General features: G+C 35.6%; 1 protein-coding gene across 3 annotated transcripts in view; it reads left to right on the top strand.

The window, feature by feature from the left end:
- B3GLCT (beta 3-glucosyltransferase) overlaps positions 1-14,770 on the top strand; it is a 65,779-nt gene extending 51,009 nt beyond the window's left edge. For all 3 annotated transcript variants that reach the window (XM_064441054.1, XM_064441053.1, XM_064441055.1), the window contains 6 exons: positions 550-619; positions 4,824-4,937; positions 6,860-6,959; positions 7,957-8,076; positions 10,392-10,536; positions 13,346-14,770. In XM_064441054.1, coding sequence (XP_064297124.1) covers positions 550-619; positions 4,824-4,937; positions 6,860-6,959; positions 7,957-8,076; positions 10,392-10,536; positions 13,346-13,513 — 717 coding nt within the window. In that variant the 3' untranslated portion in view covers positions 13,514-14,770. The remainder of the gene's footprint in view (positions 1-549; positions 620-4,823; positions 4,938-6,859; positions 6,960-7,956; positions 8,077-10,391; positions 10,537-13,345) is intronic.
- The last annotated feature ends 230 nt before the right edge of the window (positions 14,771-15,000 follow it).

The raw sequence follows: 15,000 nt of genomic DNA, 5'->3' as shown, positions 1-15,000 counted from the left end.
AGGAGAATACATTTATGGTATTATGGGTTAACAGTTGCTAGAGGCCAAAAAGTGTCCCATGCTTCCAGGAGAGCAAAATTCTAGGTGCCAAAAAGGAAAACGAATAAAAAAAGTTAAATTATTTTATTACAGTTGAGAAAATTCAAAGATTTCTACTGTATAGCATTTAAGCTTCTTTTTCCAAGTATGACACAGTACAATATGTTCTCATAGTGATTAGTTTCAAAGAAATGAATCACTCTTAGTTCAACAAGTTCTACTACTCATTCTCTTTTCCTAATGATATGTGTTTTAATTCATGTTACAATACAGCATCAGTGGAAAAAGTATTTCAATAATGTTATTTCAGGAATTTTAAACCACTAGTGAGCTTTTTTTCAAGAGACAAAAATATACTTTCTACTGTATTACTGGTACACTATTCTACTTGATATGCTATACAATGGAAAGGTATTGTCTGTTTTATTATATGCATGGACATACGTATCCTATAAAATGTTACAGGCAGAGCCTGCAATTACAAAATTCTTTTTTGTTCTGTTCATATAGGGAGAGCCGGTGAAAAAGGAAGATGTCTTTGTTGCTGTAAAAACATGCCAGAAATTTCATGCAGACAGAAGTAAGTTGTTGGTTAGTCAAGGTAGTAGTTCTATGCAATATAGTTTATGAAATTAGTATTTAAAAAGCAAGCTGATATACGCTGTCTCTGTAGCTCTTTGGGACTAAATGTGTGCAAAATCCACTGGGAAACATGAAAGCTCAGAATTGTAAACAGCTTATTCTTTAGGTAGAATATTTTTTTGCTCTTCAGAGTTCTTCAGGAGTGCTGTGAGATGTTTAAGACAAAAAATTGTCGTTGTTTCATGTTTCATCATTAGGGATTGGTTTGCAAAAATCTTGAAATTGAACACCTAAATTAAAAATATGGATTAAGTTAGCTTATATTGTAAATTGGAGCTGTTGCAATATTAATTAGTACTGCAGCTATTAATATCCTTCAGTGTGTTTCCCCCAGATAATCGGTTCAGTTCTGTTCCTTGTACTAGCAGTGACAATTGTGCAGCTGTATGGTGGCTGATTCAGAAATTTGAACATGCTGAAAGCGCTCTCCCCTCCTCCTTCCTTTTGTCCTGCCCTCCCCTGCAGTAAAAGATTGAACAGCTTACACTGTCATATTGCTTCTGTCTGTTGTCACCCTATGCAACTGGATGTGCACAGGTGGTTTATAATGCTTGGAATGGGAATTTTTGTCTCTTGTAGAAACCTGGTCATCTGTAGTACTTTGTCCAAGCCATGGCCCAGATCAAGTCTCTCCCAAATGTGCAACACTATAGCATGTTTCATCTGAAAATTGTAGTGTTATACCAGTAATGACAGGAACCATGAAAATATGACCATGATATCCGTGGTTAAAAAAAAAAAAAAACCCAATAAAAAAACCTAGCGCAGACCGACAAGATATGTCCAGTGGGTATTAACTTCCTTTGCAGAGGTACAGAAAATAAAGACAGAGAGATGCTCAGCTTCGGCTAATACACAGTAAGGCTCAGCTAAGTTGAGGTAGATCCAGTATCTACAAAACTTGGAAAGAAAAATTCCAAATCCAGTGATTTAACAGAAGACACTCTACCTACCTGGTGCCACCTACCGGTCCATTCTAGTTTACTTCTAGACATTTTGTTAATAAGGAAATTCAAGAATGGATTCTTTTTCTGGCATTTTACTTGAATTTTGTGTACCCTTGAATACTCCAGGTACATAATATTGTCACCATTAGGCTTAGTTTATTCATAAGCTTAATTTAAATGATTATTCTTGGCAAGCAAAAAAAGAAAAAAAAGAAAGAAAATTAAGTAGTGGCTAGTAGTTGTACCAAATTTGGGAAGGGGGAGGGGGGGTTGTTGCCACACCTATTGTCAGAGGACAGGGTGAAGTTAAAAGCTCTTTTCTTAAGTAAGTCCCCCTTTGCTAGTCCATCCAAAACTGTAGGTGTGTCACTTCTAAATTTAGACTATTTGCCAGTTGCTGGTCTTTTTTCTTCAAAATAAGATTTATGGAATTTTTTTTCTTAATGTTACTGCACTTGATGAAGACACATTTCTAGTGTTTTAATCACCTAATCATTAGGCTATGTTTAAAGTAGCTTTTGTCAAAACAAAATTGACTGTCCTGTAATTGGAGTTCACTGAAGAGTTCTCCTTTCTGGATCCATGTTTATTTTCTTACATCAAAATGAAAACAAAAAAAAACCCCAAACATAGAAAGTCAGAAAAGAACATAAGCCTTCAGAAAGATAGTGTAAACACCCTTCAGGAAACACCTGTTGAAGACTGAGGAAAATTCTTGAACCTTCCTCACAGCTTCCAGTGTTATGCAATAGAGGATAATCTTAACTCAAGATTTTGAAAGCTTAATGGATGCCAGCTTCAGAGAGCTCCTTTTACCTGGTAAGTCATTTTTTATTGTATTGCAAAAACTGCATTAGTGCAACATTAAGGCTTGGAATTCAATGTGCAAAAGCAACTAAATTTTACTTCAGAATTTACTTCAGATACAACTCTCCTTCTTACGCATACCATATATGGTTACATAAGAAACTTTCAAGACTCAGACATGGTAGCACAAGTAAAATATAATTAAGAGCTTAGAGCTGACCTTCTATAAGTTTCTCTGCAGTGCGGTATTAAAACTTCTGTGGGATCGCAAGTATTAATACATATTGATAAATATTTACATCAACCGCTAGTCAGAAATTTCAAATAGTTGTTCTTTCTTTGGAACATATGAGTTGTTAGAAATTACGAAGTATTGTGGGATTCCGTTTACAATAGACATTAATCCGGATGGTGACACTTCTGTCAAAACAAGCAAGGAAAAGAGAAAGACACTTTAGCTGGTCACCCCCTTGTTAGACCACTTAACTGAGGTGAGACTCAGGTCCTTGCTTCGGTGAACTTTTTCATTTATACAAAAAAGGGGGACTCCACTGAAGAAATTGAGAGGCTCAGTCAATAATAATAGAAAAATGTTAAAGCACCCTACCGTGGTTGAGGTCCTTGGTTGGGAAAAGGTGAAACAGCCTTTACAGGTGCATCTCTTCTGCCAGGTGAAGACTGGAAGCGTTTTGTGTATCTGTGATGTTTCTGTATTGGGGCCTTTCTGAAAGGTTTCTGCTTTTGTTCTTCTGAGAAACACTTTTGCAGTAGAACATTTCCACAGAATAAGAGAATAATTTCCTGTGTACTCGTTTTTTTATTCTATTGGGGGGGGGAGACATTTACATGGCATTCGCTGTCAATTAATGCATGATTATGCAGTTTTTCTATGATGTAATGTGACTTTTTAGTACATAGGTGGTAACGTTAATGTACTGTGAAATTCCTGGCTTTATGTTTCAAAACTCCACTGTCGTGTTATATGAACACATTTTTGTATGTAATTCCCTTTGGATTTTTAATGCAAAAATTTGAGAGCAGTTTTTAGTGTCTAAAACTTTAAAAGTGGTATCATCCATTGCACAATGCTACAGAAGTGGAATTCTAGTTTTTCCAAATATTAAAGCCTTCCCATTAGTGCATTGAGTTCTTATTGCTCTATCCTAACCATCACCTTCCAATTCATTTTCGTCTTACCAAACTGACTATTGGTCAGTCAAGAATAATAAATCCTACAAGTCTCTGTGATCAGAATAGACGAAAGTGAGCAAGTAGGTAGGCAGCAAACATCAGATCAGGTGATGGATGATTCCAGCTCGGGGCTAAAATGAATTGTTCACAAGCATCAGAGTTATATAGCAGCAAAGGGAAGTTAGATAAATATTTCCTCCATTTAAAGAGCTAGCTGCTACTAATGAGACCTTCTGGATGGCGTCAAAGAACAAAAAGTGGACAAACAATGACAGCAGAATGCACGATGTTTCAGAGTAGTTGTTTATCTAAGTCCTGACCATTTAATTTTTCAAATGGAAAGAAGTCATTGATTTTAATCTGATCATTCTATGCCAAACATCCCACAGGTGTTTGGCTTTTTTTGTGTTATCCATGATTTGTTCACTCCTGGATATAATTTAAACATTTGTAGCATCATTATTAGAATTTCATATGATCAATTTTAAATGTTTATGTCAAATGGCAAGCTAATAAGGAAAGGATTGCTCTTGTCGAGAAGCATTAAGCAGTTCTCCTTTGAAAAGAATCTCCATGGTTTTATGATATTTATAAATGTCCTTCTGTGAGTGTGTCTTGAGACAGGTGCTTTTGAGGATTAACATGATGTTGCTGTCAGATGTGATGTATGTAACACAAGCGTAGTATTTCAAAAGGTGCATTTGGTCTGTTTCTGATTCAGAATATTTTACATGCTGTACAGTTGGGTGTGCTGTTTTTAAAATGCAACAATTTTGGTACTGGAAGAATGATTGATCTCTGATAGTGTTCATGCTTATGTGTGCTATCAAGTCTACCATAGCAAGTGTAAAAGTAATGAATCCCGTACTTTGGGTTAGCATAAATGTAAACATAACAGTTTTCAATGTAATATGAATTACTTTAATGGATTAAACTATAGTCACATTTTAAAAGAAAATTTATTACTATATAAATAAAACTGCCCGGACTGGCTTTCATAAAAATGTAAAATTGTTTCTCTCTAAATATTGTAGGAAAGAAAAAAGAATGAACAGCTAGAACCACGATGCTGTATTTGAAACAGCATTTTCATTACCATGCAAAGGACTATGTCAGTTATCAAGGTGCATAAACATTTTGATCAAGTACTTATTTTAATGAATTTACTTAGTTTCAATGTCAATGATTGTTTTACAGTACCAGTCGTAAAGCAGACTTGGGAAAGAGAAGCTGCCCTTATTGAATACTACAGTGATTATGCAGACTCCTCCATTCCTACTGTAGATTTAGGCATACCTAATACTGACAGAGGTGAGCTGTTGACTGTTGTTGTCAGTTTTGCGCAAATAACTGTCTAAAGATGGTAAGTTTTATGGATGATATGTATATTTCATGTATAGTATATAATTTAGAAATTCAGTACTTCTATAGCACATGTGTGCAGTCTAAACTAAAAGAAAGCTTTTGCCACGTGGCAGATGAATGGGGAGTACAGTTCACTTATGTAGGTAGAATGTTCCTTTTAGTAGAAACCTAAACACTGTGAATATGAAAGCATGGTACACTGATACACTCCAAGAGGCAAAAGTCAGTGTTGTTAGTCTGGGTAAGAGTACTAACTCTCGAGTTATTGATGATCCTGAGTAAGATTGTCAGTGGTAGCAGAAGTTATAGATTTATGTCAAAAGACCTCAGACAGTGCCAGCTAGTTACTGAGCATAAACTACTTGCCATATGGTATTCAAATATTATACGCTTCTGTCTAGTATGTCTTGATGTAAGCACAAAAACTAAATGCTAAGATTGGAAGATCTTTTTAGGACAAATAATACGGTTTTAAAGTAATTTACTTTGTGTTTGAATAGAAAAGAGTCTATGGATATGATGGCTTCTATGAGTTTATGAATTTTAGGGCTTTTTCTTTAATTTGATCTATTGTTCCTAGGCTTATAGTCTCTGCTACAGGCTATTAGTCACCTTCTGAGTTAGAGGTGTCAGAGCTGTGGCCTATGAGCTTTATCTGGCCCACTAGGTCAGTTTTAATTTTGTCAGTTGTTCAGCTGCCCTGTTTTTGTCCTCCACAGGGTCTATTAGAGGCAGAGAGCGAATAGGCAGGGATTTCCATTTGCACAGGTGCAGTGTGACATGTGCAGCCAGTGAGTGTTTTCAGGAGGCAGCAGCCCTGCTGGGCTTGCGTGGATCACCTGTAGAATCTGTGCCCAGTAGTTCTAGTCACACCGGGGGGAAGGGACCTTCCACGTTTGGCCTTTGAGCGTTGCTGTGGGGAGCAGTGGGACTTACGGGCTACTGGCATTCTAAACTAAACAAATTGTGCCGAGTTTACTCTAATGCTATTTTTGTCCATTTTTTTGTCATGGAATGTAATATAGAAATCTTGGATTTGATTTTGTAAATGTTTACATGTCAGTGTACCTTAAGTTCATGTTTCAAAAAATCATCAAAGCCAGGACTTCCTTCATTTCTTAAGCTGCGAGTTAGTGCACTTTGTCAAAAAATATTTTAACAGGAAGTACCTTCAAATGTAGTATCTTATTGTTATTTTTTTAATGCTTGTTTAGTAATTGTCATAATGATAGCATGTTAGCCAATAAACTGTGATCTAGATGAATAAAGACTGTTTGCAATTAGATTTTTCCAAGATCTAAAAATTTCAGAAGAAGTGTGAAATTTCCTGTTTCTCTTGTCCTGCCCATTCTGAACAAGGGTGTTTCATTTCTTAGCTCCTAGTAAAGGGTGTTCTAATTCTCAGCTTTATTATAGCCTTGTGCTAAATGTTAAGACCTTTCCTTGGAGGAATTAATCAGGTTGCTGGTTACGAGTACGGTAGATTAATGTAGATATAAATATTCACAGGCAAGCAGTGGACCTGCCTGGTGCATCATGAAATACTGTGATGATATCTTGGTGTATTTTGCAGAACATGTTTCTATCACAGTTTCCTCATTTTACACTTCTGGAAATTTAAGAGTAGCAGTTTGCCAGGTATTGTCCAAGAGCTTAATAGGATAGCTGGAACATAGATTATTTTTCAGGTTTTCATAATTCAAATAATTTCCATACTGCAACATCCTTCAAAAGTATCTCAAATACTTTAACAGTTGTTTCCAAAATGTTTTGCATAGTGCTGTAAAATATTTAATTCATGAATAATTGCTTATTATAAAATATCATTTTATTTAAATATACATATTCTGTTATTTCTCTTCCTTTAGGTCACTGTGGGAAAACTTTTGCCATTTTGGAAAGGTTTTTGAATCATAGCTCTCGCAGAACTCCTTGGTTAGTCATAGTGGATGATGACACACTGATAAGGTATACAGTGCAATATGTCAGGAATTACCACTGTTCATGTCAGTAGGAGTTTTAGCAATATTCATCTCTTCTTCTGTATTTAAGAGGTACAGCTATTTTATATATGTGGATTTATATTCCTTGAAGGAAAAAAAAAATTGTCACTTTCCCTCAGCATTCCTTGACTGATACTAAAACCAATGCAATCTTGTAACTTGATAAAAACTATGCATGTTAGTGTTATTATGTAATCATATAGTCTGAATATGATTACAAACTGTCATACATTATGATTCTTAGGTGTAAGCATGTCTGAGCTGATTGGTTTTAGTCATTTGCTCATACACTTTCTAAGATGTATTTCTGACATAAATGTGCCAGAAGAAAGGTTCTTTAAGCTAGGGTCAGTCGTCAAAGCCACCCAGAATGGTGTCCAGGGACTTGCCTTTGTTGGAAAATCAGACCTCATTCACGTGAAAGCTAACACTGCAGTGTAAGCGAAATAAGGCACAGTGATCAACCAGCAGGATCACGTGGTCATGAACATGAGAATAAGTGGTTCAGGATAGTACTTTACATTAAATTATGTGACAGAAGAAGAATTTGGAAGAGGCTATAACTGTAGATGAAGCAATATTCATATAACTAAATCTACCTTTTTGTTTTTCAATTCTTGAGGAGAAAAGAAAATTTGCAAAGATATTGCCATTGTTTGGAAAAAAACTTCTCATGTTTTCGCTGAGATGAGACTCACTTTTGTTGAGAAACTTTCCTTGATGCTTCAGAAAAATATTTTAAAGCTGATTTATCATTTGGCCAAATTCAGCGATCATGTCTCATAGTAAATAACCCATCGTAAATTTCTTTTTAAAAGTTTGTATCTCTGGTTTTTGTAGAATTTCCAAATTTTTCTTCATTTTTGTGCTACTTACTAGAATGCCATTTAGCTTAGCAATGTCTGTTTCAAAATGAATGTCTACATGATTTAATTTTTTTAAAATGGATTTTCATATTGCAGTATCTTCAGGCTCCGAAAATTGCTCAGCTGCTATGACCCAAATGAACCAGTATTTCTTGGAGAGCGTTATGGCTACGGCTTGGGAACAGGAGGATATAGTTATATCACTGGAGGCGGCGGGTAATTTATTTAAACTCCTACTGAGACCTACATTAGTCCCTGCTTTGAATGCAAATGTTTTGAATTACAACATAAATCAGTTGCAACAGAAAGAGTGATGTTTCCTAGTACAATTAAAATGTAATGATGCTCAAAGACCCAAATGTTCTAACTAGTAAGAAGTTGTGCTGCCTACTGGGAACAGATTTGTAGAGCAAAACAGCTGATGCCGAGGACCATGCCTGTTTCAGGGGGGTCATTTTGGCTTGACTGGTCCTGTGAACAGAGTGCCTATCATCAGTTATCTGCACCACATGTTCTCCTGATATGCACCATGCAGCATTGTTTCATTTGGTAGAATTCATTCTGCATGCTCGGAGACTGTCTTACAATGTGATTCAAAGTGTAGTAAGCAGAGTCAGTTGAGTTAGTTGCTTAAAAAAAACCATACAGTTGTAATCTGAACTGTTGTGGGCTTGCAGGAGAATCCAAAACGGCACACCTAGGGATGCAAACTGCCGCAATGAGAATATTCTTTCCTGATCTCTTTCTTTGTCCAAGCATGGGGAAAAATGATAGTGATTCTCCTCCTGTTTTTGAACTTCCTGAGATGATTTATGGTGAGGTGGCTGAGCAAGGAGTTTGATGTTGATGTCCTGAAAAATAGCTTCTCGTACAGAGAAACCACTGTGGGTTGATCTCATGCATGACGCTCGGGGTACCTGTGATTGTATGTGAAATTTGGCTTAAATTAACATGTATATGAATTTTCAGATTGGCTCATATTGCAGTAAGAACAATCTTAAGACTCTGATCTGTCCATCTTGTATGTCTAAAGCAAGTAGTGTGGACGTCTGGATGTCCTCAGTGTCTTTCTCTCTGAAAAGTTGTGTCTGTAATAACTTAATAGATTCTTATCCATCCACAAGATTGGCCTTCTCATTGTTTTGCATAGTTGCATACAATCTTAGTTAAGTATGGTTTGTGCTTGAGTTAAGAAACAAACCTTCTACTGGTGCTGGTATGTTTGTTGGTTACCAGTCCTATACTTCTATAACTTTTTAGTGTTTATCTCTTAGTTTCTATTCTGTCATCTAGATGTGAAAGTCTGGGGGTTATTTTCATTCTCCAGTTAGAGCAGATAGAGGCACAGATCATCTGCCTTGCTCCATACCCTGATTTTGAGAAGGTTCGTTGTAAGTGAAAAATTTTATATAACTGGAGGGACACAGTCCAGATAACCAAGTAGCAAGAATATTCCCCAAATGTTTGCAATTTACATCATGCCTGTGTGGCAACACATGCTGGTCACAAGTCCCAACTCTTATTTTCCTTTTTTTTTTTTCCCCCCAAAGCTCTAGCTTATTATTCCCTCTATAACTGATCTGAGTACTGAGATGTGACTTCCTATTGTGCTCTCCATTTTTTTTTTCTTTTTATGATACATGCAGTCTTCAAAGTTGCAATGACTGTGATGGAGTCTTTTACAACTTTAATCTGACAATAGTCTCAGGTCAGTCTTTTTGCCTTAGCTTTCAGTATTTGTAGAAGCTTTGCCATGTCCCAGTGTCAAACAAAGGATTCTCATATCGTGAATGAGCTCATGAAGCCATGCAGCAATTTGAGTGTGAATCTTTTCAGAATAACTTGTAGTAGCTAGAGTATCCTATATGCTGATCAGACAGGGTGGATGACACAACTTCAGAAAAGGAAGCTGTGGAATACCAGGCATAAGTATATTCCCTCATCTGTTGAATTTAAGACATCATCATGTTTCTGGTCTATTGAAAGCTTATTTTAGTGATAGTGATCTAACAGCTCTAGTTTCTGGTTGATATTTCGATGAGCAAGAAAGTTAGAATGAACAGAAGAGCCTTGCAGTGGCTACAAGGAACATTTTTCACTTATGGAGAGAACTCTGTATAACCAAGAATTCAAGGAATGACAGTTCAGGTTTAGAGTTCTTTTCATTTAAATTATACGTGACAACTAACTGGAAAATACATTTGAGTAAGAGGAGAATATCCCTTTAAAGTTTAGGAGGAACTATCAGCTGCAGTAAAAATGGTGGCTAGGTAAGTAATTGTTTGAATAACAACAATTGGCAAAATTGGTGTAATTTATTTTCATTATATAAAGTAATTATCTGTCAGAAAATAATTCTTGCACTACTTGTCAGTACTGACTTCTCAAATTTTGAAATTTCAGTTATGTTGTACCAGAAAGCTACATTTTGTCTTGCAGTGTTATATCATTTAGCAATATTTATTAATTACAGTCATTTGGCTTCTCTAGTAGTTACTGTCTCATACATTTCATTTGCTTTTTTTATTCAGGATGGTTTTCAGCAGAATAGCTGTTCAGAAACTACTTGCTAGTAAATGCCGGTGTTACAGCATGGATGCACCTGATGATATGGTCCTTGGGATGTGTTTCAGTGGCTTAGGAATCCCTATAACACATAGTCCTCTTTTCCATCAGGTCAGAGAGTTATTTTTACTGGTATTTAAAATATATTTAATTCTTCTAAGTATAGACATAAAACAGGACTCATAAGTATTGCATGCTCATAAATATTGCAAACTTGATCAATGCTTAATAACGATAACCAAGATGCTGCTGCTATAACTTATGTCTCTCCAGAACAAGTTTGGTCAAGCAAATAAGAATATTCTCAAAGCACGGATTACTACAATGCTTTAATAGTTTATAAGGTATTTCAGTTACCCTGTGACTACATTTTATAAAAAATGCAGTCAGAGGTGGGAACTTTGAAAAACAAATAGAATTAGGAGCCACGTGCTTTGAATACTTGTGACATGTCCTCTAAGAAAAGAAAAAAACCCCACACCACAGTACTTTTTTCTTCAGGTAACAGAGAACTGACTGTGAAATTTTTCAGTAAATTTGTCTTCTCTAGTTATCCATTTTTTCTGTTGATTCAGTGTTTACTATTCTGAAATATATCTCATCAGCGAAGAGATAAAAGATGTAAAAGTATTTCCAGAACTGTTGCTTTTGTGGTGGAATCTGAAGAATGGTATAAATATGATAAATTGCCCTATGCTAACACAATAGAAAAAAAGGTCACAAACCATATTTTCTTGTGAGTATATTCTCCAGTTTGCAAGAAGTGGATTAGAATAGATTTGAATTTTTTCTGTCTTGCACAGGTGTTGTCTTAAAAAAACCCACCACCTAATTAAAGGAGAGTCGGAAAGAACAGAACCCATTTTACAGATTTGTAGGAATGGCCATTATACAACAACACAAAGCACTTCCTTGTAATCCTTAATGCTTTGCATTTGATTCTGAATCACTTTGAAAGTGAAATCCTAGCAGTTTGATTTTCCAGATAGAAAATTTCACTTGAAATTAATCTTTACTGTCACTTATAAGAAATTCTAATTTAAGATACCTTAAACAGAAATTAGCCCTGGGGAGAAGACTACTGAATAAAATTGAGTGTGCTTATTCTACAAATTCCACTATTATGGAATAAATATTTTTAAAATGAGAAAACCAAAATTGGATTTTCTGTCGACCAAAAAATTATTTTTTAAAGACTTGACTGAAATATTACGATGTGCAATGTTCCTTGAAGTACATTAATCCAAAATTGTACTGAGTATGTATTATGAAACAGAAGTAAAGATATCTTCATCCTTAGAGTGTCTGTGATGTAATAGTGTTTGCTCTTTCTTAATGGTTTCCTGTTTGCTACATGCTAAGGTAGGCACTTATTCTGCAACCTGTTCCAGAGGCTTCTGACATGATGAGACTCTTCAGGAGAGCAGGCATCTTCCCATGTTGAGTAGCAGTCAGGGTTGTGGTCTTAAAATAGAAAATCTGGGCAAGAGCAATATATCTGGCTGTTGTAAAATACCAAATACAAATTCTAGCACAAAAAAAAATAATCCCCAAAGATTACAGTAATTGATTCCACAAAATATAAATTCCCTGAATTTCTTCTTCCTTATATCTTAAGGTCAACCACCTATAAAGCGGTGTGATTATCAGAGAGCAAATACGATAGTTGTCAGAGCGTATCTCATTCTTTCAAGATTATTAGCATATCAACATTTTGCCTATAGCTCAATTAAAAGCTGATTGGTTTTCAAACAGCAAAAAAAGTTGATCTCAGATATCTAAAAACTCTCCATGCAAAGTAAATTGCGGTAAATTCTTTCGGTTGTTGGAACCAAAATATTCATCAGAATATTTTTCCAAAACCATAAGGGAGATAAGCCCCCCTCTTCATTTCTCAAATGGAATTTTTAAAAATAAACACTCTGTAGTTTTAGTATCGAAATTAAAATTATATATATATTCAGATTTCTTAATGTCAAGTTCTGTTGCCTGATTTTGTGACTGGAATGTATAGGGAACTACATGAAGAATGCAGCATGTAGAATTCATTAATACCACCGTAAGTAGGTGAGGCGTGCAGTATTAAATCAGTTACTAGCTTAGGTATCAAATCAGCGATTCAGTATCCAAATAACTCAATTTTCTTCCTGTGTTTTACATCTAAAAAAAAAATAATGTGTGCCTTGCATGCATTTCTCGTCACAAAAACCCTATTTACAATGGCAAAATCTAGTTATTTTACCAGGGACCGCTACAAGTGTGTTTTTTAATAGAATGATGCACTTAGATGCCATTAAACTTTCAGAGAAAATGAAACATGCCTGATGCATTAAGAAGTCAATTGCATCATGTGGCTGCGTTGTAATTCTGTCTCTTTTGATATAACCTGGTAAAGAATAACACCACAGTTTTCTGGCACCACAATATTTTCTGCATTTAGTAACCTTTCCTCATCATAAAACTTCATGTATTTTGGCTGCTTGTGGCCTTATTAGGATCCTACAATCACACTGGCAGTGCTTGCAACTCTCATTAAGAGGAGGAGCAGGAGAATACTACTCAGAATCATTTTGTCATCATTGAACCAAAACTGTATCTTTAAAAAAGGTACAATACAAACTACACTGTTTATCACTTGCTTTCATAGATGGTGACCATTTCATCCTGAGAAGCAGGGCATATTTAATATCAGTGAACTTCATAGCACGATGGCTGCAGCGCGAGTTGAATATCTAAACTAATGCCTATCAATCAATTTAATAGAATGATGTAAAAACCTCTCTGTTACAATCTTGTGTATTTTGTCAGTGCCACATTGCTTTGTAATGATACAGAGGCCATTGAATGGTGACACTTTCTTGTTCTGAAATTGTTCTTCATCACTGAGTACTAGTGGGTTTGGTTTATTCTTCCATCTTAGGCACGACCAATGGACTACCCAAAAGGCTACCTTGCTCACCAAATTCCAGTATCGTTTCACAAGCATTGGAATATTGATCCAGTGAAGGAGTATTTCACATGGCTGGCACCAAACACAGAAGAGTCACTTAATGGAAAGAAAGTTGGATATAACAGGGAGGATTTATAAGCAGTAGAAGAATTTAAATGTTGATTAATGTACTGCAGGTGAGAGACAGTCGCTACTGTGATTTTTGTGTTGTTCTCATGTTGTTCATCTGTTCATGACATAGGAGACAGTGTTTTGTTCCTGCTTGTTACATTCCTTCAGCGCAATGGAAGAAGGCACCTAACTGACTTTTGGATTTGTTTTTTTATGCTTGGTTTCTTTTTAAAATGTTTTGGGGCTTTGTATACCAATGAACTTGTCACACATTTAAAATGTCTCATACAACTTTATCTGCGTTCTGGTTTGGACTTTGAGTCAGACAGCATCAATTTACTGAAATATTGTCGTTTCCTGGGATAGATGGTCCAAGCAAGAACCACTGTTGTACCTGTCAGTTTATTAGAACTTGGAGGGATGTCGCGTTCAAGTTGGAAAAAAAGGTTAAGGATGGGGATTTCTTAAGTGGCCACGGGAGGTCACTGTGGCTCCTTTGGAAACCTAATTCACTGTGTATCTATTTGGCAAGTATAAATGTGATTCTTAAGGACTTCTGCAGAGCTAACACTTCAGTCTTTCTGATGTGTGCATTTCAATAGTATATGGATGCCAGCTTTAAAAAGTTTGTAGTATTCCTAATTTATATCATCAAGATAAGTAATTTTATGCGTACAACATGTAAAGAGTGATTCATATTTAAAATGTTTTTTTTTCTTCAATTCAGTTTCGTAAAAATGTTTGTACAAAAACTGGCTTTAGTATGTTCTAAACTAATTTTTATACTGTACAACAGCTCCTTTTAAGATGACAGTATATGGCACTCATATGCTGTTATTTAACTTTGCTTGCTATATGGTAACCAAATACAGGGTCTTAAAGCCATACTGCTGAAGTAATTTGTGTTTTGATTTCTTTTAGTAGGCTAAAAATTTATTCCACTCCAAAGTAATGCAGTACTTGCTCTTAAGTCAAAGTAGGGGAGCCACTGATTCCTGTTTCAGTAATTACTGAAGCTGTATAAACGTTTGCTTGTGAATGTACCTTGTGGAATTTAAACATTTGAATAGCAAGCACATATTCGTAATAGATCCAAATTCTGATTAAATAGGAGCAATCCATGATATGTGTTTTTCCTTTTTTCTTCCCACTATCAGTGCCTTAAACAGTAGACATTTTACTGATACCAGGACTACATTCTCCACTACCATGGGTGAATTGTTAATTATGTTTACTGTTTAGAACTGTGAGAGCTGAAAGCTCAATAAAAGCATTTTTCTTTAACCTTTCGTGCCTTCTTCCTCTTTGCAAAGTGAGTACAGGATTATTTAAGCATCCATGTCAAAATTTTATCACGTGAATAGTATTCTGTGGTCAGTTGTACTAAAACATAGCTTAAACTTTGTCTTCTCCCACCCCACATATTCTGTCCTGACGTGATTCCCCAGATTAGGTTAATTTTCAAGTCTCTAGTTTTGTACAAATGAAAAATGCATTTGCAAATGGGCACCTCG

Source organism: Phalacrocorax carbo, chromosome 1 (genome assembly GCF_963921805.1).
Source record: "Phalacrocorax carbo chromosome 1, bPhaCar2.1, whole genome shotgun sequence".
NCBI classification, from domain to species: Eukaryota; Metazoa; Chordata; class Aves; order Suliformes; family Phalacrocoracidae; genus Phalacrocorax; species Phalacrocorax carbo.
Note: the sequence above shows the minus strand (reverse complement) of the source record. Positions and strands in the feature narration are given on the sequence as shown.